General features: G+C 45.3%; 1 protein-coding gene across 1 annotated transcript in view; it reads right to left on the bottom strand.

The window, feature by feature from the left end:
- LOC132772957 (bactericidal permeability-increasing protein-like) overlaps positions 1-1,656 on the bottom strand; it is a 32,884-nt gene extending 31,228 nt beyond the window's left edge. The window contains exon 1 of the mRNA XM_060771807.2: positions 1,453-1,656. Coding sequence (XP_060627790.2) covers positions 1,453-1,579 — 127 coding nt within the window. The 5' untranslated portion in view covers positions 1,580-1,656. The remainder of the gene's footprint in view (positions 1-1,452) is intronic.
- Between the last annotated feature and the right edge of the window lie 21,882 nt (positions 1,657-23,538).

The following is a 23,538-nucleotide window of genomic DNA, read 5'->3' as shown; positions in this document are numbered from 1 at the left end:
ACCCCCAACTCCACCAGTGTTGACATCTGGGCAGACTGTGTATTCATGCCAAGTTTTGGTCCAGATCCATCATTGTTTGAGTCCACAGTGCTCTCTGGATGTAGGTGAACTACAACTCCAAAACTCAAGGTCAATGCCCACTAAACCCTTCCAGTATTTTCTGTTGGTCATGGCCGTTCTGTGTGCCAAGCTTGGCTCAATTTCATTGTTGATGGAGTTCAGAATGCTCTATGATTGTAGGGGAACTATAAATCCCAGCAACTGCAACTCCCAAATGTCAACGTCTATTTTCCCCAAACTCCACCAGTGTTCACATTTGGGCATATTGAGTATGTGTGCCAAGTTTGGTTCAAATCCATCATTGTTTGAGTCCATAGTGGTCTTTGGATGTAGGTGAACTACAACTTCAAAACTCAAGGTCAATTCCACCAAACCCTTCCAGTATTTTATTTTGGTCATGTGAGTTCTGTGTGCCTAGTTTGGTTCAATTCCATCATTGGTGGAGTTCAGAATGCTCTTGGATTGTAGGTGAACTATAAATCCCAACAACTACAACTCCCAAATGTCAAGGTGTATTTTCCCCAAACTCCACCAGTGTTCACATTTGGGCATATCGAGTATTCGTGCCAAGTTTGGTCCAAATCCATCATTGTTTGAGTCCATAGTGCTCTCTGGATGTAGGTAAACTTGTTGTTCTTGTTGTTCATTCGTTCAGTCATCTCCAACTCTTCGTGACCTCATGGACCAGTCCACGCCAGAGCTCCCTGTCGGCCGTCACCACCCCCAGCTCCTTCAAGGTCAGTCCAGTCACTTCAAGGATGCCATCCATACATCTTGCCCTTGTAGGTGAATTACAACTCCAAAACTCAAAGTCAATGCCCACTAAACCCTTCCAGTATTTTCTGTTGGTCGTGGGTGTCCTGTGTGCCAAATTTGGTTCAATTCCATTGTTGGTGGTGTTCCCAATGCTCTTTGATTGTAGGGGAACTATAAATCCCAGCAACTCCCAAATGACAAAATCAACCCCACTAGTATTCAAATTTGGGCGTACTGGGTATTTGTGCCAAACTTGGTCCAGTGAACGAAAATACATCCTGCATATCAGATGTTTACATTACGATTCAGAACAGGAGCAAAATTACAGATATGAAGTAGCAATGAAAATAATTTATGGTTGGGGGTCCCCACAACAAAAGGAACTGTATTAATTGGTCATGGCATTAGGAAGGTTGAGAAACACTAGTTTGAGAGCTCAATCAATGCAGAAGATGGGTGCAACTACACCAGGCATGAGCAAACTTCGGCCTTCCAGGTGTTTTGGACTTCAAAGTTTGCTGAAGTTCACCCTTGCCTGATCTACACTCTAGAATCAATGCAGTTTGACACCACTTTGGCTGGACCTGCCATATAATGCAGTTTGGGATGGTAGCAAAACAAAACAGGGTGCCTTACCATAATCCAGGCCTTTGTTGGTGATCCTGCCCACGAAGCCAGGATTCGAACCCAGGACTCGGGATCGGAGGGCCAAAAAGCAAAAGGAGAAGAGGAGCGATGCCAGGGACACCCCGGCCATAGACATCCTGGGAGCCCTAAAATAGCCTTCTGCAGAAGAAACAAACCGTTGCCTTTCAGCTCGTGGGGAAAGGAAGTGAGAATGAGCTGAAAAAGGAAGCACAAAGGGGTGTGCATTTCCGTAAGAGGGTTTTCCCCAAGTGGCGCAATTATAAGAATTGTTTTGTGTGTGTCATTGTCTTAAACTGGACTGCTCTAGTAGTTTCTCTCTGCTCATGCTCTGCCTGGCTCTGGCGCTTCAGGTAGTGTGTTCTGTGACTCACAACATGGATTTTATTGCTCTGAGCAGCACACCCAACCAGAAGCGGCCCTAGGTAATTTTCAACAATAAGCAAACAGTATTTTGGCGTCCCCCCCCCCCCCCAACCAATCATTGATATATATTTTCTGTTTGTCGTGGGAGTTCTATGTGCCATATTTGGTTCAATTCCATCATTGGTGGAGTTCAGAATGCTCTTTGATTGTAGGTGAACTATACATCCCAGTAACTACACTTGCCGCACTTGCTCCCTTGCCTGGCCCGCTTTGGGTCCGGAGGTGTGCCTGAAGACCCTGCCGTGTGCACCAAAAGTCACCTCTTCTCCTGACTTTCTCCTCAGCCATTGGGACCAAGAGAGAGAGAGAGAGAGAGAGAGACAGACAGACAGACAGAGGTGGAGATGCCCACCTTTCCTGAAGGTAGGCGCAAAAACAAAGGAGGGAGCGGAGGTGGGAGATACCTCCAGCTGGAGGGGCTTTCTCTCTCTCTCTCTCTCTCTCTCTCTCTTGGTCCCAATGGCTGAAGAAAAAGTCAGGAGAAGAGGTGACTTTTGGTGCGCACGCTGGGGTCTTCAGACACACCTCCAAACCTGAAGCAGGCCAGGCACGGTGGCTCCGCCCCTTGGCCCACCCGCAGATTGGGGAGAGGAGAGGAGGCGGGTGGAGTGCTGGGGGATCGGGAAAGGGAGCTGGTCATGGGGAAGAGATCAAACGCTGAGAACGATTGAGTGCCGGCTCTGCTCGCGCACCCGGTGGCCAGGTGGAGCAGGAACGAGAGGGGTTAGGCGAGGTTCAAGGGCCCGACCCCTTTGGCAAGAGGATCGCTTGGCAGCGAGGCAAGAAAGCCAAGGCTTCCCCCGGACTGCTAGGGCTGTTGTGAGCTGAGGGGGTACTCCTCAAGTGTTCTGCGACTGCTTACTTCGCGTAATGGACGAGCCGCCCCTGCACCCAACTCTCAATCTTGAGAGAGTCATTGCACAGTAAATCTCTATGGCAGACACACACTTCTGGTATGTAACAACAATAACACCATAGACCAGTGTTTCTCAACCTGGGGGTCGGGACCCCTAAGGGGGTCGCAAAGGGGTTTCAGAGGGGTCGCCAAAGAACATCAGAAAACACAGTATTTTCTGATTGTGCAGGTACAGCTGTACCAGGAGCTCCAATTTTGTTTGCTTTGCATTGAATGTTTGTTTGCAGTCCTAGGTTTCAGGGATTCTGCAGATAGGTGGCTTCTTTTGGCTGCAATCATAGGGCAAGCCACCTGTCAATTAGAGTTAGGTTCCCTGGTCCCGCCCCCTTTTTGGGTTTTGGAGGGAATAGGAGCCATTTTGAGTTCAGTCCACACAGAGAAGCCTTTCATGCAGGACATAATACCAAGAGCTCTTGTAGAAAGCTTCATCTTCTACAGCTTGGCAGGGGAGAAAAGGCTACGGCTTGGCCGGGAGATATACAGTCTTACAGCTCTTCTGCTGAGGGAATCCGGTCCCACAGCACTTCAGCCAGCCATCACCGAAACCTGGATTCCTTCCTTTTTTCCCCTGGAAATCTACAAAGCTCTGCTTGTTAAGGGTCACTCGCGGAAGCCAGAAGCAGTTGGTACCGGGTGCAGGGGCTCCACGCCAACAGAGGCAAAGGCAGACTGCTCAGATTAGAAGTTAAGGATTTCCCCATTAGTTACAGTTATGAAGATAGTGCCTGTTCCCTGTGGACAAGATTGAGAGAGAGCCAATAGACTGTTAAGAAAGCCTTAAAATACCTGTTTGTTTTCATTAATAAAGAACTTTGTTGAAACTTTAAGCAATCTAAAGACTCTGTTTTAAGGAAATCCAAGGGCCTTTAATCTGAGGCAGCCCCGGCGTCCCATTGGGCACACAGAATTTATGTCCTGTCTACAGTCTTATGCACAGGCCCAGCATGCGACAGCACACTGATTGTCATGGGGATTCCATGTGGGAAGTTTGAGCCAATTCTATCGTTGGTGGAGTTCAGAATCTTTTTTGATTGTAATGAACTATAAATCCCAGCAACTACAACTCCCAAAAGTCAAATTCTTTTTTCCCCAGGCTCCACCAGTGTTCACATTTGCGCACATTGAGTATTTGTGCCAAGTTTGGTCCAGATCAACCATTGCATGAGTCCACAGTGCTCTCTGGATATAGGTGAACTACAACTCCCAAACTCAAGGTCAATATTTACCAAAACCTTCCAGTGTTTTCTGTTGGCCATGGTTCTGTGTGGCAAATTAGGTTCAAATCCATTGCTGGTGGAGTTCGGAATGCTCTTTGATTATAGGTGAACTATAAATCCCAGCAACTGCAACTCCCAAATTACAAAATCAATCCTCCCCCAACCCCACTAGCATTTACATGTGGGTGTATTGGGTATTTGTGCTCAGTTTGGTCCAGTGAATGAAAATACATCTTGCATATCCGATATTTACATTATGATTTATAACAGTAGGAAAATTACTGTTATGAAGTAGCAACAAAAACAATGCTATGGTTGGGGGTCAACACAACATGAGGGACTGTATTAAGGGGTCACGGTATTAGGAAGGTTGAGAACCACTGCCGTAGACCAGTAGTTCTCAACCTTCCTAATGCCATGACCCCTTAATACAGTTCCTTATGTGAGTTCCTGACAGTTCCTGACAGTGAGAGCTGTTCAGCAGTGGAACTCTCTGCCCTGGAGTGTGGTGGAGGCTCCTTCTTTGGAAGCTTTTGAACAGAGGCTGGATGGCCATCTGTCAGGGGTGCTTTGAATGCAATATTCCTGCTTCTTGGCAGAATGGGATTGGACTGGATGGCCCATGAGGTCTCTTCCAACTCTACGATTCTATGTTGTGTTGACCCCCAACCATAACATTATTTTTGTTGCTTTTTCATAACTGTAATCTTGCTACTGTTATGCTATGCAGGATGTATTTTCATTCACTGGACCAAATTGGGCACAAATACCAGATGCACCCAAATTTGGATACTAGTAGAGTTGGGTCGTGGCATTAGGAATCGTTCCTGACCATGAGATCATATTCAATTTTGCCCAAGTTTCCCAAAATCGGCCTTCTTAAAACCTAGAATGCCTGTCTGTCACTGTATAGCAAGGACCTTGTAAAGCTACAAATTCCAAGGATTCCATAGCTTCAGCCATGACAGTTGACATCAAACTGCATTCATTTCAGTGTAAATTCACCCAGTCTCCAAGCTTTGAATCAGAGCCAATCTGTGTTGCCTTCCAAGTGCCAGTTTTACTTCTGTTTTGCTCTGCCAAAGAGCCAGTTTCTAAACTGAAAGAGAAAGAAGAAATGAGGTGTTGTGTGGTTTCTGGGCTGTATGGCCAGTGTGGTCTAGCAGCATTTCCTCCTTTCTTTTGTTTTGCCTGCATAGAATCATAGAATGATAGAATCAAAGAGTTGGAAGAGACCTCCTGGGCCATCATCCAGTCCAACCCCATTCTGCCAAGAAGCAGGAATATTGCATTCAAATCACCCCTGACAGATGGCCATCCAACCTCTGTTTAAAAGCTTCCAAAGAAGGAGCCTCCACCACACTCCGGGGCAGAGAGTTCCACTGCTGAACGGCTCTCACAGTCAGGAAGTTCTTCCTCATGTTCAGGTGGAATCTCCTCTCTTGTAGTTTGAAGCCATTGTCCCATTGCGTCCTAGTCTCCAGGGAAGCAGAAAACAAGCTTGCTCCCTCCTCCCTGTGGCTTCCTCTCACGTATTTATGCATGGCTATCATATCTCCTCTCAGCCTTCTCTTCTTCAGGCTAAACATGCCCAGCTCCTTAAGCCGCTCCTCATTGGGCTTGTTCTCCAGACCCTTGATCATTTTAGTCGCCCTCCTCTGGACACATTCCAGCTTGTCAACATCTCTCTTCAATTGTGGTGCCCAGAATTGGACACAATATTCCAGGTGTGGTCTAACCAAGGCAGAATAGAGCATGGGGAGCATGACTTCCCTAGATCTAGACACTAGGCTCCTCTTGATGCAGGCCAAAATCCCATTGGCTTTTTTGCCGCCACATCACATTGTTGGCTCATGTTTAACTTGTTGTCCACGCGGACTCCAAGATCTTTTTCACACGTACTGCTCTCAATCCAGGCATCGCCCATTCTGTCTCTTTGCATTTAGTTTTTCCTGCCAAAGTGGAGTATCTTCCATTTGTCACAGTTGAACTTCATTTTGTTAGTTTTGGCCATTCATCTCTCTAATCTGTCAAGATTGTTTTGAATCCTGCTCCTGTCCTCTGGAGTCTTGGCTCTCCCTCCCAATTTGGTGTCATCTGCAAACTTGATGATCCTGCCTTCTAACCCTTCATCTAAGTCATTAGTAAAGATGTTGAACAGGACCGGGCCCAGGACGAACCCTGCGGCACTCCACTCGTCACTTCTTTCCATCTGTAATATTGGTATTTTCAGAGGATCTGATGGTGGTCAAGTAAGTAGAAAATATATACCGTATATACTCGAGCATAAGCCGACCCGAATATAAGCCAAGGAACCTATTTTTAGCCACAAAAAATTGGGAAAACAGATTGACTCGAGTATAAGCCAAGCAGCAGCAGCTACTGGTCAAAATGCAGCAGCTACTGGTCAATTTCAAAATGGAAATAGATACCAATAAAATTATATTAATTGAGGTATCAAGAGATTAAATGTTTTTGAATATTTACATAAAACTGTGATTTAAGATAAGGCAGTCTAACTCTGATTAAATCATTATTCTAAGCTTCTTCAATGTAAATGCGCTTACATGTCCTTCCAATAATAATAGAGTAAAATAATAAATGAAATAATAATAATAATAATAATAATAGAGTAAAATAATGGAAACATAATAATAACAGTGATAATAGAGTAAAATAATAAATGTAATAATAACAATAATAAATAAAGTAAAAGAATAAATACAATAATAAAAACAATAGAGTAAAATAATAAATGTAACAATAACAACAACAAATAGCCTCTGATTGTCTGTCTATATATGTTGTGTGTCTATGGCATTGGAAGCTTTTAAACAGAGGCTGGATGGCCATCTGTCAGGGATGATTTGAATGCAATATTCCTGCTTCTTGGCAGAATGGGGTTGGACTGGATGGCCCCATGACTGTGAGAACCGTTCAGCAGTGGAACTCTCTGCCCCGGAGTGTGGTGGAGACTCCTTCTCTGGAAGCTTTTAAACAGAGGCTGGATGGCCATCTGTCAGGGGTGATTTGAATGCAATATTCCTGCTTCTTGGCAGAATGGGGTTGGACTGGATGGCCCAGGAGGTCTCTTCCAACTCTCTGATTCTAGGATTCTATGAAAGCAGTTACTCGATTCCCAACTCAAGAACAGGAAACATAATGTTGGTGGACAGAAAAAGAAATTTAAAGATGGACTTAAAGCCAACCTTTAAAACTGTGGCATAGACACCAAGAGAGAACTGGGAAGCCCTGGTTCTTGAGCACTCTAACTGGAGGTCAGCTGTGTCTAGAAGTGCTGCAGAATTTGAAGAGGCACAACTGGAGGGCAAAAGGGAGTAACGTGCCAAGAGGAAGGTGCATCAAGCCAACTCTGACCAGAACTACCTTCTGTCTGCAAACTGATGTTCTCACTGTGGGAAAACATGCGGATCAGGAACAGGGCTCCAGAGCCACCTATGGACCCACCACTAAGATACTACACTTGGAGGGTGGTCAGTAGTTTGCTCTTCTCCACACTCACATGTCGAGGATTCCACTTTGTAGCCCCATTTCTGAAGGTTTGCTCTGCATCTCGTGGTGCCAGAGTGCAGTCTGTTCAGCGCCTTCCAAGTCACCCAGTCTTCTGTGCCCAGGGGGGAGTCTCTCATTTGGTATCAGCCATTGGTTGAGGTACTGGGGTTGAGCCTGCCACTTTTGGACTCTCGCTTGCTGAGGTGTTCCAGCGAGTGTCTCTGTAGATCTTAGAAAACTATTTCTAGATTTAAATCATTGTTGTGCTGACTGATACCCAAACAGGGGGTGAGCTGGAGATGTCTCTGCCTTGGTCCTTTCACTATTGGCTGCTACTTCCTGGCGGATGTCAGGTGGTTCAATACCGGCTAAACAGTGTAATTTCTCCAGTGGTGTAGGGCGCAGGCAGAGGCGACCCTAGGTAATCTTCAATGGTAAGCAAACAGTATTTTGCCCCCCCCCCCCCAACCAATCACGGATATATATTTTCTGTTAGTCATGAGAGTGCTGTGTGCCATATTTGGTTCAATTCCATCATTGGTGGAGTTCAGAATGCTCTTTGATTTTAGGTGAACTATACATCCCAGTAACTACAACTTGCATATGTCAAGATCTATTTTCCCCCAAGAGCACCTCAAGAGCGCCCCTGGACAAAATCAACTATGCTGCAAATGCTTACTTTGCGTAATGGGTTGGGCCACCCCTGGGCACAGGCACCCCGTGATAATGCGGCATGTCTCATTAAGAGCCACATCCACTGTTTTAGTATGTTCCACACTGGGCATGCATACTCAGCAACGGAGTAGCACAGCGCAAGGGCAGATGTCTTCACTGTGTCTGGTTGTGATCCCCAGGTTGTGCCAGTCAGCTTTCGTATGATATTGTTTCTAGCACCCACTTTTTGCTTGATATTCAGGCAGTGCTTCTTGTAGGTCAGAGCACGGTCCAGAGTGACTCCCAGGTATTTGGGTGCGCTGCAATGCTCCAGTGGGATTCCTTCCCAGGTGATCTTCAGAGCTCGGGATGCTTGTCTGTTCTTGAGATGAAAGGCACATGTCTGTGTTTTAGATGGGTTAGGGATCAGCTGGTTTTCCCTGTAATAGGCAGTAAGACCCACCACTAAGATACTACACTTGGAGGGCCATCATCTTTGGGCTATGAGAGGGATCACCTAAGTAAGGTCCAGTGAACACCACCCAGGCAAAGGATGTTTCTAGGCAATAAACAGTTCAAAGGGAACAAAGGCCTGGTTACTTGCCAGCCACAGATCCAGGCGAAATATCAGGAGACAACACTGCTAAAACATATTGGCCGTCCAGCCTGGAAACCACACAACACCCCAGGGATTCCAGCCACGAAAACCTTCAACAAGACAAAGAAGAAATGGGAGAGGAGTACATCCTTAAGAAGGTTTCAGTACTTTCTTTGAAGGGAAAGGGCAAGAAGCCGCAGAGAAGGGAAAGCAAAGCAAAGCAGAAGTCGAATGTAGGGCAAATGTCCTAGTTTGGACTTTATGTGTTTTCTTCTTGCAAAACAAGGCAGTTTTCGCTTCAGTGAGCTTCCTGCTTTCGGTGGGGATCTACGCCTTCACCGGTTTCGTTCTTAACGCAAGACTAAATGGTAAAGTGTTAATTGTCGTAAAATTGTCCAGTTTATGGAGAAAGACCCCTGGACGAGAGACCTCAGGTCTTCAAAGTCAGGGCTGCAACTGCCTGGACTGAATTTACGCATCTGCAATGGGTTTCTCTCCTTTGAATGATCTTCCACTTTGCCAAGAATTATTGTCTTAATAGGCTCCAAACAAATTTTCCCGCACTCGAGAGGAGAATGCAACTTTTTGGGGCATTTTTGTTGTTCTTCGGGAGGAATTTCGAGGGAGAGAAATGTGCACAAAGCATGTGGACAATTTCAACAGAAAGGAGGAAACCATGAAAATGAACAAAATCTGGCTACCAGTATTAAAAAACTCTAAAATTACAACAGCACAACAACAGAGAGGAAACAAACAAGGACATCTAATCACCTCTCAATAAAAGATTCCCCCAGGCACTGCCAGACCATCAAATGCTGTGACGGTGCGAGTGGCGCCACCTATGTGTAGAACTGTTAGTTGCAAGATTTAAACTGTTGTATCATGCTTAATCCTCCCCTTTTACTCTGCTTATGTATAGTTGTATGGATTGGTTACTTATAGCTGTCAATCAGTACTGTTTGGCTCCACCTCTTCCTGCAGGAGGGAAGTGCTTCCTTTTTTTTCATTCTGCCATCAGAGGTTCTACCAGATGGGCGTGAGTAAGAGACCTGACTCTAAAAGACCCTGATTTAATTATCTCTCAGCACCAATTCTGAGGTTTTTTACCCTTGAGACTTGTGCTTCATGTTCAGACCAACCTGAATGACGTTGGAATTCTCAAGTGCCTTCAAACCGGTTCTTTTGGCACCAAAGGAAGATCCTGAGTCTTCAAACATAGGCCATCTGAACTGGGGTTGTGGTTTGCTCCGGCATTCACAGCCATTGAGGAAACAGGAAACTTGGAAAAGCTTCTCAGCTTCAAACACCTTGGACCCAGGACTGAGACTGTAACGTATATTTTCCTTCACCCCTCTGAAGTTTCCAGCTCATTGCTTTAAAGAAATAACTCTTTGTGATCAATAAAACTTATTTTGAGTTATTTACAGCATTTTGGGGTTTTGGGAGTTCCAGTTTCCTATAGGAGGGCAAGAAGCAATCCCTTGGGGGAAAGATGCCACGTCCATGCCTCCTTCATTAACAATAATAGCCCCCCAGGCGCGATGGCACAAATGCTAATCATGGTGGTCAGTTGGAACATTCACACCCAGCTCCAACAGACAAGAGTTCTTTGTCCCACCCTAGTCATTCCACAGATATATAAACCCATTTTCCTAGCTCCAACAGACCTCACTACCTCTGAGGATGCTTGCCATAGATGCAGGTGAAATGTCAGGAAAAAACCTACAACAACCCAGTACCTATTGATCTACTCACATTTGCATGTTTTCGAACTGCTAGGTTGGCAGAAGCTAGGGCTGACAGCAGAAGCTCACACTGCTCCCCGGAATCGAACCTGTGACCTTTCAGCAGCTCATTGGTTTAACCCACTGCACCACCAGGGGCTCCTATTTATTCATTTACAGTATTTATATTCCTCCTTCTCAGACTGAAGGGGACTCAGGGCGGATGACAGAACACATATATGGCAAACATTCAATGTGGATGATACAATGCCAAGACAGGCAACAGATAGAAGTATATATGTTATAAAGCTGGAATTTAGGGGTCTTTGCCAGGAGGCAGAGACCGATCAGACTCTTTAAAGAGTTCGTTACCTTGGCAAGACAGAGAGAACCACCCAATCCCTGATTTTTCCCAATAAAAGGTCTCTCCAAGTGGAAGGAAGTGCCACCAAGGTTTATTAGCAATTCAGCTGAAAAGGATGCAGAGCGGCAATCATTCGCCAAGCAGAGCATGTGGTTACAGAAATAAATGCTATTTTTATAGAAATACAGAGTTGTATGGTTCAAATCTCCCGCGCCCGCCCCCTGTCCGGTCTTTGTCGTGATTGGCTGACGTGCCAACAGCTGGGAGGGGGCTCGTCCACCCCTAGCTCATCTGGACCAATCAGGGAGCCACTGCAGTGCGTCAGGGCCAATGAAAAGGCTTCTACCGCTCTGGCGTCTTGACAAATCAGGAGGGAGGGAGGCGGGACGAGGGAAAAACAATGGATACTTGAATGGATTATGAAGTAAGGAAATGCCAACGACTTAATGAGTCCCAGGAAGGGCCTTCTAATCAAGCAGTTCTATTGATTCATGAATGATGATAATTGAATACAAACAGGAAAATCCGGGCTTTCTGTGGCGGCAATACAGAAGGACAAAAGGGGCAATACTGGGTGAAGTTTTTGATGAAAGATTGAATGGGGCAACAGGGCGGAAAGGGGGATGGCTTTCGAAGGCGCCCCCCATCTCCAATTAGAAAAGTAATCAAAAGTCTGCCAAGGGGCGACTTCCCTTCTGGGCAAAACTCTGAGGGCAAGGATGTCGCCTTTGTTTCTGTCCATGTTGATAGGAGTTCTTTGTGACTGATTTAGGCTCTGCATCCTTTCAGTATTGGGGGCACTTCCTGGTGGGATTTCATCAAAGGGAAAGGGGAGGAAAAGGTCAAGGAGGAAGTTCAGCCACAAGGAAAATCATGAAAATATCTCATAAGTCCATAGTCCATAAAGGGAAAAGTTCATGAGGGGGAAAGAGAGTCCCTTGTTTGTGAGATGGGGGACCATCAGGAGCCCAGGTGTGTCTCAGATGGAAAAATTCAAATACTGTTGTGGCATGATTTTCAGTAATAAATTGGTTACTTTCTGCTGTAAACATATGAAAATAGGGCATAAAGCCTTGATTAAATGATTCACACCAAACTGACCAAGGCTTAACCCTTATTATCCAGCCTGGGGTCCTTGCCCTTAGCAAAACTATAAATTACTATCTCTTATGGGGGGGGGGGGTCATGTTTGACTTCATATATAGGGCCCAAGGAGTACTGGACCTGAGTATTCCTGGCAGAAGAGGGTTGGGCTGGATGGCCTTTGGAGTCTCCTTCCAAGATGCTGGGATTCTGTTTCACCTGGCCCTTACGTTGCCTCACTGCACCAAGAAGCCAGCCACAGCACTGCTCTCAAACCTGTTTGGCCCTGGAGCTCCCTCTTTCTCCTCCTTGCTTCCAGTAAAGAGAACAAAAGAAGAAGAAGGGAGAGTGAGAGGAAGTGCGTGAGAAGGGAAGGTAGCCAAGGAAGGCAGAAATCATTCCCAGCTGTTTGGAACCAGAGTCGGGCAGAAAGACATGGCCTGGCTCTGGAAGATTGCAAGCAGAGTGAAGTTACCTCCAGAAAACAAATGAATTTGCAGACTTACCTTCTCAATTTCCAGAGGATATATATATATATAGAGAGAGAGAGAGAGAGAGAGAGTTGATCCCTTACATATGTGTGTGTGTGTGTGTGTGTGCATGTGTGTATGAGGAAGCCACAAGGAGGAGGGAGCAAGTTTGTTTTCTGCTTCCCTGGAGACTAGGATGCAATGGAACAATGGCTTCAAACCACAAGAAAGGAGATTCCATTTGAACATAAGGAAGAACTTCCTGACTGTGAGAGTTGTTCAGCAGTGGAACTCTCTGCCCCGGTGTGTGGTGGAGGCTCCTTCTTTGGAAGCTTTTAAACAGAGGCTGGATGGCCATCTGTCAGGGGTGATTTGAATGCAATATTCCTGCTTCTTGGCAGAATGGGGTTGGTCTGGATGGCCCATGAGATCTCTTCCAACTCTAGGATTCTATACCAGGTTTCTCCGATTCTACACGGGCCTTCTCAGTGGTGGCTTCTCAGCTCTGGAACTCCCCGGTGAAATTAGATCCAAATTTGGTGTCAATTCGTCCAGTGGCTTTTGAGTTATGTTACTCCCACAAACTAACAACCGCATTTTTATTTATATAGATTGCATTTATATAGACCTTGAAGGAGCTGGGGGTGGTGACAGCCAACAGGGAGATTAGATCAGCGCCCTTCCTCCTGGCCTTTAACAAGTGAACAAAGATGTGGTTGTGGGAGCAAGCCTTTGGCTAATGAATAATGCAATCCTGTTGTTCATTTGTTCAGTCGTTTCTGACTCTTTGTGACCCCATGGACCAACTCACGCCAGAGCTCCCTGTTGGCTGTCACCACCCCCAGCTCCTTCAAGGTCTATATAAATGCAATCTATATAAATAAAAATGCAGTTGTTAGTTTGTGGGAGTAACATAACTCAAAAACCACTGGACGAATTGACACCAAATTTGGACAAAACACAGCTATCATGCCAACGAGTGACCATCACTCATAAAAACACTGAAAAACACAGCGGAAGAGACTTAAAAAGCCAAACAACAAAAAATACATTACAATGTGTTGTAGTTGAGCCTGCGAGTAACGATGCTAACAGTAGTTTGGGCACTAGAAGGGGAAAGAGGATTACTCGGGAGCAGGACTCTGATGATGAACAACAGAGGAAAAGGATCCAGGACATACTTATGGCACCCTTGGATGAGGAGTCATTCGAGGGTTTCTCTGGGGATGATGGGTCAACAAGTGAAGAGGAGGAAGGAAACATCATGGATCCAAGGAAAGGAAAAGGGCTACTCGGGAGCAGGAGTCTGATGAGGAGCAACAGAGGAAGAGGATCCAGGGTATACTTACTGCTCCTACAGATGAGGAATCATTCGTGGGTTTCTCTGGGAATGATGGGTTAAGGAGTGATGAAGACAGGGATGACACATTGGACTGGACTAAGGTGAAAGAGGTACAAGCTGTACGTGCGGATCCAACATCCAGTGATACATTTGTAGGGTTCTCTGGTAATGGGGACTGGCAATCGGGGAATACATCTGAGTCTTGGGGGGATCTAAGTCTTGACAGAAGATGGAGAGATGGGAGTAGGAGTTCACATGTGGAGTCAAGAACAGCTGCAAGGGATAATGATGGGGTGGAGGTCAGCTCATCTTCTGATGATGATGTATCAGATAAAAGTAGGTTCAGAAATGATGAATCTTTGCAGCAGGCAAGGTGTTGGTTTACGTTCGTGCATTGGGTACTTGTCGCTCGGCTTGGATTCTCGTGAATGTGGATTTCCCCCTTCCTTGACCTTGAACCGGTTTGACTACGACGCTGCTTCGATGGACTTTTGAACCGCTATTTCAGATTCTGTTTGCTACGACCCTGGACTTCACTTGACTATGCTTTCTTCCCCGTGGCTTCTTTGTTTTGTTAACCATTTGCATGCTGTGCTGTTTTGTGTGACTTTCGGAGTGTTTTGTTTAATCCCGTTCTTTTCCCTGGACAATCCAGATTATTACTTTAGTTACCTTTTTGAACCAGGACTGGTTTTTACCTTTGAGTTTTGACCAGAGACATTGAGTTAAGTGCCTCTGAATCTTTTTCCTTTGTTTAATGAAACTATTTTGGAACTAACTTTGAGTCTGGCCCTTTAAGGCGCCTGTGTTCTAACACAATGCATGCACAAAACCACACACATGCAAACACACATGTATACACAAATATATACACACATATAAACATATAGACACACAGAAAAAACACATATACACAGACTGGGCCACAGCAACACGTGGCAGGGGACAGCTAGTACAAAAAATTAAGGAACATGTTCAACAACAATTCAGAATAGCTATGGTATACGATTTCTGGATCATAGGATTTTAATGTTTATACTAGGATGATTTAATGCATGTCTGAATGTTTAAATGTTATGTATTTACTTACTTAGTCGATCCCTCATTGTCCAAGGATGATGACCCTCCAAGTATAGTGTCTTGGTGGTGGGTACATACATGGCTATGGAGCCCTATTCTTGACCTGCATGTTCTCCCGCAATGAGGCACCTGTTTCCAGGTGAAAGGCGGTCCTGGTGGTCCTTGACATGCCTTCTTCCTCTTGGCACATTTCTCCCTTTCACCCTCCATTCATGCCTCTTCGAATTCTGCAGCACTGCTGGTCACAGCTGACCTCCAGCTAGAGCGCTCAAGGGCCAGGGCTTGTTTAATGGTTTTAATTGATTTCAAGTTCATAGTTATATGTTGTAATTAGTCATTATGATATCTTTGTGTACTGTATGTTAGCATTGAATTTTTGCCATTAGTATGTTGCCAACGGCCTTGAGTCCCCCCCCCCCCCCAGGAGTGAGAACAGCAGCATATAAATACATAGAATCATAGAATCCTAGAGTTGGAAGAGACCTCATGAGCCATCCAGTCCAACACCATTCTGCTAATGATGAGGAGATATTGGAAAAATAGATATTGGAAAAATAGATATTTATTTATGTATAAATTGTATGTACTTTACAAGCATTGAAATGTATAGAAAAACCAAGTTCTCTCTGTATTAGAGAGAATGCTGAAGGAGAGCTGCTGTCCAGGCACAGCAAGAGGGTGGCTGAAGAGGGGGGCATGTTATCTATACATTCCAGAGAGAGAGACTGGTACAAATGGAACCAATACCTCTCCCTCCTGACAGGTCAAAGTTAGGCCCCTTGATTGATGAATGTAAGCTGTATGCTTGCTCTTTAGAAAGACACAGAGACATTCCTTTTGTATGTTGGAAGGTAGAATTTGATATTCGTATGATGCTAAGGTGTCATAGTGAATGAAGTCAATGTATATAGACGTATGTTCTTTGTTTGACTGCGATTGGAGTGTATAAAAGCCATAGTCAACGCCTATATCGGGGCTCTGGATGCTTTTGGACATAGTCCACTCCAGGGTCCCAGCTGGAAATAAATCCGTGCTTTTGAGACCCCCGGACCTCTCTTTGTCTCTTTTCCTGAAACCTTCTCCCTGCCATTTCACCAAGAAGCAGGAATATTACATTCAAAGCACCCCTGACAGATGGCCATCCAGCCTCTGTTTAAAAGCTTCTGAAGAAGGAGCCTCCACCACACTCCAGGGCAGAGAGTAAATAATACATACATACATACATACATACATACATCTCTCAGGAATCCCAAGTTTTATACCATGATAGCTAAGGCAATGTCAATCTGCATTAATTCTGCAGTGAAAATGGAGTCCTAGACTAAGAAAGGATCCCCAGAGACCATCTAGTCCAGCACCAAATTCAGTGCAGGATCTCCCACCTCCAGAGGATGAAATTAGCAAATGTACTCGTTAAAAACTAAGGCAAAGCATTACGTATTTCTTTAAAATGCTTTAATGTCAAGAAAGTGAATATTGGTTGTTTTATGTTACATACATATGAGCTCATAATAAGGGCTGCTTTATATACATATATACATACAATGAGGACCACTGATTTATTATTTTGGAAACATGACTCAGGGCAGGAAAACATGAGTCACTTGAGGATATTTTTCATGGGTTATTAAAAAAAAGAAAATTGAAAAATACAATCACATTAATAACATGCCATGTTTATTCATTACACAATTCTGCCATTAACAACTAACTAAAATGACAAAATGCTCCAAAAATCTACCTGGGTGGCTAAAAGAGTGACAACTTCACTTTCTGGTGGCTCAGTTTGGGGGAACAACAGACCATGGATGATGGGATTTGCATTACTTTCACTCTCTTCTACAGACCACTGCGACCACTCTACATTCTAGTGTTGTTTGTGGGATGATGGGCCATGGACGATGGGATTTGTAGTACCTTAACTCACTTCCTGAGACCACTGCAACCCACACCAATGACTGAGCAAGACCAAACTTGGCACACACAGCCCCCATGACCCACTCTATATCCTAGTGCAGTTTGGAGGAGGATGGACCATGGGCAATGGGACTTGAAATACCTTCACTCACTTCCTGAGACCACTGCGACCCCCTCCAATTACAGATCAAACTAGGCACACAGAACCCCCATGAGCAATTCTACATCCTGGTGCCATTTGGAGGAGGATGGACCCTGGATGATAGGACTTGCAGTGTCTTCACTCATTTTCTGAGACCACTGCGACACACACCAATGACTGATCATGGCCAAACATGGCATACAGAGCCCCCATGACCCACTCTACATCCTGGTGCGGTTTGGAGGACAACAGACCATGGACGATGGGACTTGCAGTACCTTCACTCACTTCCTGAGATCACTGCGACCCACACCAATGATGGATCAGGACCAAACTTGGCACACAGAGACCCCATGACCCACTCTGCATCCTGATGTGGTTTGGAGGAGGATGGATCATAGATAATGGGAATTGAAATACCTTCACTCACTTTCTGAGACCAATGTGACCCACACCAATGATTGATCAAGACCAAACTTGGCACACAGAGCCCCCATGGCCCACTGTGCGTCCTGGTGTGGTTTGTGGGATGATGGACCATGGCCTTGAGGTACCTTCACTAACTTTCTGAGACCACTGCGACCCACACCAATGACTGATCAAGACCAAACTTTGCACTCAGAGCCCCCATGGCCCTCTCTACATCCTGGTGCAGCATGGAGGAGAATGAACCATGGACAATGGGACTTGAAATACCTTCACTCACTTCTTGAGACCACTGCAACCCCCACCAATGATGGATCAAGCCCAAACTTTGCACACAGAGATCCCATGACCCACTCTACCTTCTGGTTTGGTTTGTGAGACAACAGACCATGGACAATGGGACTTACAGTACCTTCACTCACGTCCTGAGACCACTGCGACACACACCAATGACTGAGCAAGACCAAACTTGACACACAGAGCCCCCATGACCCACTCTACATCCTGGCATGGTTTGGAAAAGGATGGACCATGGACAGACACTCAATCTGACCAACTTGGCGTTGGAGTTCAGATGACTTCAATTTCCAATACACCTTGAATTCCCTATGACTAACAGTAAAGCGCAGGAGCAATCTTTGCAAGTGTGCGGCTTGAATTTAGAAAACAAGGCACGAAAGTAATGACAAAGACCCACCCAGAGGAAAAGTGTTCTTGCCATTCATCAACGGAACCACTGACCGCAGAGGAAACACAACATACAAACAGTCAGCAGATCCACCAAGAAAGTCCAACAAATGCTATGTTCAGCAAGCACAAGAAGAGGCTTATTTCTCCCACCCTGGACATAATTCTGCAGGTATATATATATACACTCCACTTGCCTCATTTCCAACAAACCTCTGAGGATGCTTGCCATAGATGGAGGCAAAATGTCAGGAGAGAATGCTGTGGGAACATGGCCAGACAGCCCAAAAATCTTACAACAACCCAGTGATTCCAGCCATGAAAGCCTTCTACAATACAGAGAATCACAACAGTTTGGTCCCACATTACTGCAATGCTTCCATTCTCTGGGATACTGGGATTTGTAGTTTGGTGACACACATGGCAGAGAAGGTAAAAGACCTTGGATTCCATAACACTGAGTTTCAATGAAGCCACTTCCAAACTACCAATCCCTATATCAGTAGAACCCAGGCATGGACAAACTTGAGCCCTCCAGGTGTTTTGGACTTCAACTCCCACAATTCCTAACAGCCTACCGGCTGTTAGGAATTGTGGGAGTTGAAGTCCAAAACACCTGGAGGGCCCCAAGTTTGTCCATGCCTGGTATAGCACATCTCTTTGGGAGTTTAACCCCAAACAGGAGCTGTCTAAGGTGCTGAAAAAAATTTGGGGAAGGAAACTCCGCACCTCCTTTAAAGTTCGGACTAAAACCCAGTGCGGATTTGAGTGCTTTGGAAGTCATCAGCCACCACGAGAAGATAAAACAGCCTTTTCTCGTCCCTTAGTGTTTCTCTATTCTCTATCAGATGCTGTTCTCCATTAATGGCATCGAATTAATGAGCGTTCATCAATCCTGGAAATGAGCGAGGTGCTGATTTGCATCTCCCAGCGGAACCCTGTCTCTCCAAAGTCGCGAAAGGGATGATAAATGGGTCTTAATTACAGCCGTGAGATATTTATCCGCTGATGGAACAGGAGGAAGACAGGTGTCTTTTAATCTCAGGCAGTGATGGAATAATCTCGTGATTACCCTGCTATCTCCTAATGCGCCCCGTTGTGAAATGACACGCAGAGGAGACCCTTTCAATCAACTGCAGTTTCCTATGTCCTTACCATTTGACAACCGATTCCATAAACTCATATAGTGATGGAAGGAACCCCAAAGGCCATCTAGTGCAACCCCCTGAGCACCATAAATTGGGAACAACCAGAACAGTTTCTGCTAATATATATAATTCATTGCCCCACCAACTACTAAAAAGGTAAAGGTAGTCCCCTGACATTAAGTCCAGTCATGTTTGACTCTGGGGTGTGGTGCTCATCTCCATTTCTAGGCCGAAGAGCCAGCATTGTCCGTAGACACCTCCAAGGTCATGTGGCTGGCATGACTGCATGGAGCACCCTTACCAACTACTAAACCAGCAGCTAATAGTGAAAGGACGAAGGTAGAGCCATCTCCAGCTCATCCCTTGTTTGGGTATCAGCCAGCACGTCAACGATTTAAATCAAGAAATAGTTTTCTAAGATCTACAGAGATACTTGCTGGAACACCCCAGCAAGCGAGAGTCCAAAAGTGGCAGGCTCAAACCCAGAACCTCATTCAATGGCTGATACCAAATGAGAGACTCCCCCCTGGGCACACAGAAGACTGGGCAACTTGGAAGGCGCTGAACAGACTGCGTTCTGGCACCACGAGGTGCAGAGCCAACCTCAAGAAATGGGGCCACAAAGTGGAATCCACAACATGCGAGTGTGGAGAAAAGCAAACCACTGACCACCTGCTGCAATGCAACCTACATGCCCAAAGGAGGACCTTCTTGCGGCAACACCAGAGGCACTCCAAGTGGCCAGATACTGGTCAAAGGACATTTAATCAACTACCAAGCTTGCAAACTTTGTGTTTTTTATCTGTTCATTTGTTTTGTTCTGTTAGAAATGTAATACAATGGTCTGGTTGCCCCTGACACGATAAATAAATAACCAGCTACTTTGAGTGGGACAATGAGTTCTACAAACAGAAAGATGGAGTAGCTACGGGGAGCCTTCTCAGCCCGGTCATAGCTAATTTCTACATGGAACCCTTTGAAAAACAAGCCCTGGAAACAGCAACCAAAAAGCCCACGATATGGTTCAGAGATGTGGATGACACCTTCACCATTTGGAGCCATGGAGATGAAGAACTCAATAGGTTCCTGGACCATCTAAACAGCATCCACCCAAACATCCAGTTCACCATGGAAAAAGAAAATGAAGGAAGACTGCCTTTTCTAGATGTCCTAGTCATCCGCAAACCAGATCAACAATTGGGTCACACCGTCTACAGAAAACCCACACACACACAGAGATATCTCTACACAAAAGCTCCAACCATCACCCAAGTCAAAAAAGAAGCACCATTAAAACCTTGGCAGACCGTGCAAAAAGAATCTGTGAACCCCACCTCCTCCAAGATGAACTGAACCACCTCAACTGGGCTCTCCAGGCCAATGGAGACTCCACCTCAGACATCAGAAGAGAAGAACCGAGAAGAAGCCACGAGAGTAAAGATGAAGATCCACCCAGAGGAAAAGTGTTCTTGCCAGACATCAAGGGAACCACTGACCGCAGAGGGAAGCGGATGAGGAAACACAACATACAAACAGTCAACAGACCCACCAAGAAAATCCAACCAATGCTCCGTTCAGCAAAGCACAAGAGGGATCCTCTCACCTCTGCAGGAGTACTGTGTACCATGCAGCTGTGGACAAGTCTCCAGAGGGACCACCAAACGCAGCAGCATTGCCCAAACATGCATCAAGGAACATGAAAGGCATTGCAGACTCCTTCAACCAGAGAAGTCAGCCATAGCAAAGCACCTGATGAACCAACCTGGACGCAGCATATTCTTATTTGAGAACACAGAAATGCTGGACCACTCTCACAACCACCATGTCAGGCTACACAGAGAAGCCATTGAAATCCACAAGAAGCAGGTGGACAATTTCAACAGAAACCATGAAAATGAACACAATCTGGCTACCAGTATTAAAAAACTCTAAAATTACAACAACAACAACAAAAAAACAACAACAGAGAGTGAACATTCAGGCACATCTAATCACCTCTCAACAAAAGATTGCCCCAGGCACTGCCAGACCATCAAATTCTAATCAAGGTGGTCAGTTGAAACATTCACACCTAACTCCAACAGACAAGAGTTCTTTGTCTCACCCTGGTCTTTCCACAGATATATATACCCAATTTTCCTAGTTCCAACAGACCTCACTACCTCTGAGGATGCTTGCCATAGATGCAGGCAAAACGTCAGGAGAGAATGCCTCTAGAACATGGCCATATAGCCCGAAAAAACCTACAACAACCCAATATATATAATCTTTACTTTTTTGAAAATGCACATAGACATTCCTTTGGTTTAAGAGACATATAGAGACAAATACACATTTGTTCATGCGCCTCTCACTCCTTCTCCAAAAAAAAGAAGGGAGAAAAGATTGTCACAAACATCTTTGTTGTCGGAGCAAAGGGATACTGGCCGCTATTCACATTAAAGCATTGTATTCATCACGTATATGGCATTATAAACCTCACACAGTCTCCAAAGCTCTGAACATCAATGCCCATTTCAGTGGAGAAGGTGCTTTGTGCAGTTGCCATATCTGCTCTGGTTGGATGTCTTCCTTTTCGATAGGAAACCCCAAAAGGAGATTCTCCATATCCCCCATTTTTTGTGTAGATATCAGCTCTCTTAACCCTAATATAAAAAGCTTTAGGTTTTATCCTACTTGCTCCTCACAACAACCCTGTGAGGTAGGCAAGGCAGGCATCTTTGCCCATGAGCTTAGAATCCTAGAGTTGGAAGAGACATTATGGGCCATCTAGTCCAACCCCATTATGCCAAAAAGCAGTAAAATCACATTCAAAGCAACCCTGACAGATGGCCATCCAGCCTCTGCTTAAGCCTCCAAAGAAGGCATATCCATCACACTCCTGAACAGTGAGTTCCACTGCTGAACGGCTCTCAATCAAGAAGTTCTCATGTTCAGGTGTAGTTTGAAGCCATTGCTCCATAGTATCCTTGTCTCCAGGGCAGCAGAGAGCAAGCCTGCTCCCTTCTCTCTATGACTTCCCCTCACATATTTATACATGGCTATCATGTCTCATCTCAGCTTTATTTTCTGAAGGCTAAACATGCCAGCTCTTTCAGCCACTCCTCATAGAGCTTGTTCTCCAGACCATGGATCCTTTGAGTCATCCTCCTCTGGACACCTTCCATCTTAGAGTCAACATCTCCCTTCAATTGCGGTGCCCAGAATTGGACAAAGTGCGATTCCAGGTAAAGTAGTTGGACCAAGACCGAATACAGGGGTAGCATGACTTCCCTTGATCTAGGCCATAGACTCCAATTGATGCAGGCCAAAATCTCACTGGCTTTTTTAGCTGCCGCATGACATTCCTGGCTCCTGTTCCCCTTCCTCCCCATGAGGACTCCAAGATCTTTGAAGCCATTGTTCCATTGCATCCTAGTCTCCAGGGCAGCAGAAAACAAGCTTGCTCCCTCCTCCTCCCTGTGGGTTCCCCTCATATATTTATACATGGCTATCATGTCTCCTCTCAGTCTTCTCTTCTGCAGGCTAAACATGCCCAGCTCTTTCATCCGCTCCTCATAGGGCTTGTTCTCCAGACCCTTGATCCTTTGAGTCGCCCTGCTTTGGACACATTCCAGCTTGTCAACATCTCTCTTGAATTGTGGTGCCCAGAATTGGACACAATATTCCAGGTGTGGTCTAACCAAAGCGAAATAGAGCATGGGGAGCATGACTTCCCTAGATCTAGACACTATGCACCTATTGATGCAGGCCAAAATACTATTCGCTTTTTTAGCCGCCGCATCACATTGTTGGCTCATGTTCAACTTGTTGTCCACGAGGACTCCAAGATCTTTTTCACACGTACTCCTTCCTCTGAGTGATTTCATGCTCCAAATGCTCCGAACTTGAAGCTCTCCATCAGATTGGAAAATGGCATTTCTAAAGATCTCTAAACGTAGGCATCTTTTCGAGTGGAATTATGACCTAGACCCATTGAAGCCAACGGAACGTTTGGCTGTGTTTGATGTGAGTCTTGTTGCTTTCAGTGGTAGCACTGGAGAGGAATACAACCCAAAGGAGGGTTCCATATTATCGGGGAATAAAAGGAAAAGGCACTTGAATGGTTTCCATTCCAAAATGGTCCATCTCTTGCAGAGGTGAACATCGATGTCCCAGTAGGAGAACACTTTTGTATAAAAGCCATTGTGCAAGGAGTACATGCTTGGCATGCAAATGTTCCAGGGTTTCTATGTGCTTCCTTCTCTTCCAGAAGCCTCAAAAGATGAGAGAGGAACTATATCTCCCAGCCATGAACCAGCTTTCCTCTGTCATTTCCTAAATGTGTGTTGCAACCTGTGATGATAATTGTCTATAGAGTAAATAGTCCT

The sequence above is a fragment of the Anolis sagrei genome, chromosome 4 (genome assembly GCF_037176765.1).
Source record: "Anolis sagrei isolate rAnoSag1 chromosome 4, rAnoSag1.mat, whole genome shotgun sequence".
Taxonomy (NCBI): domain Eukaryota; kingdom Metazoa; phylum Chordata; class Lepidosauria; order Squamata; family Dactyloidae; genus Anolis; species Anolis sagrei.
The sequence above is the reverse complement of the archived record's forward strand: the minus strand, read 5'-3'. Positions and strand labels throughout refer to the sequence as shown.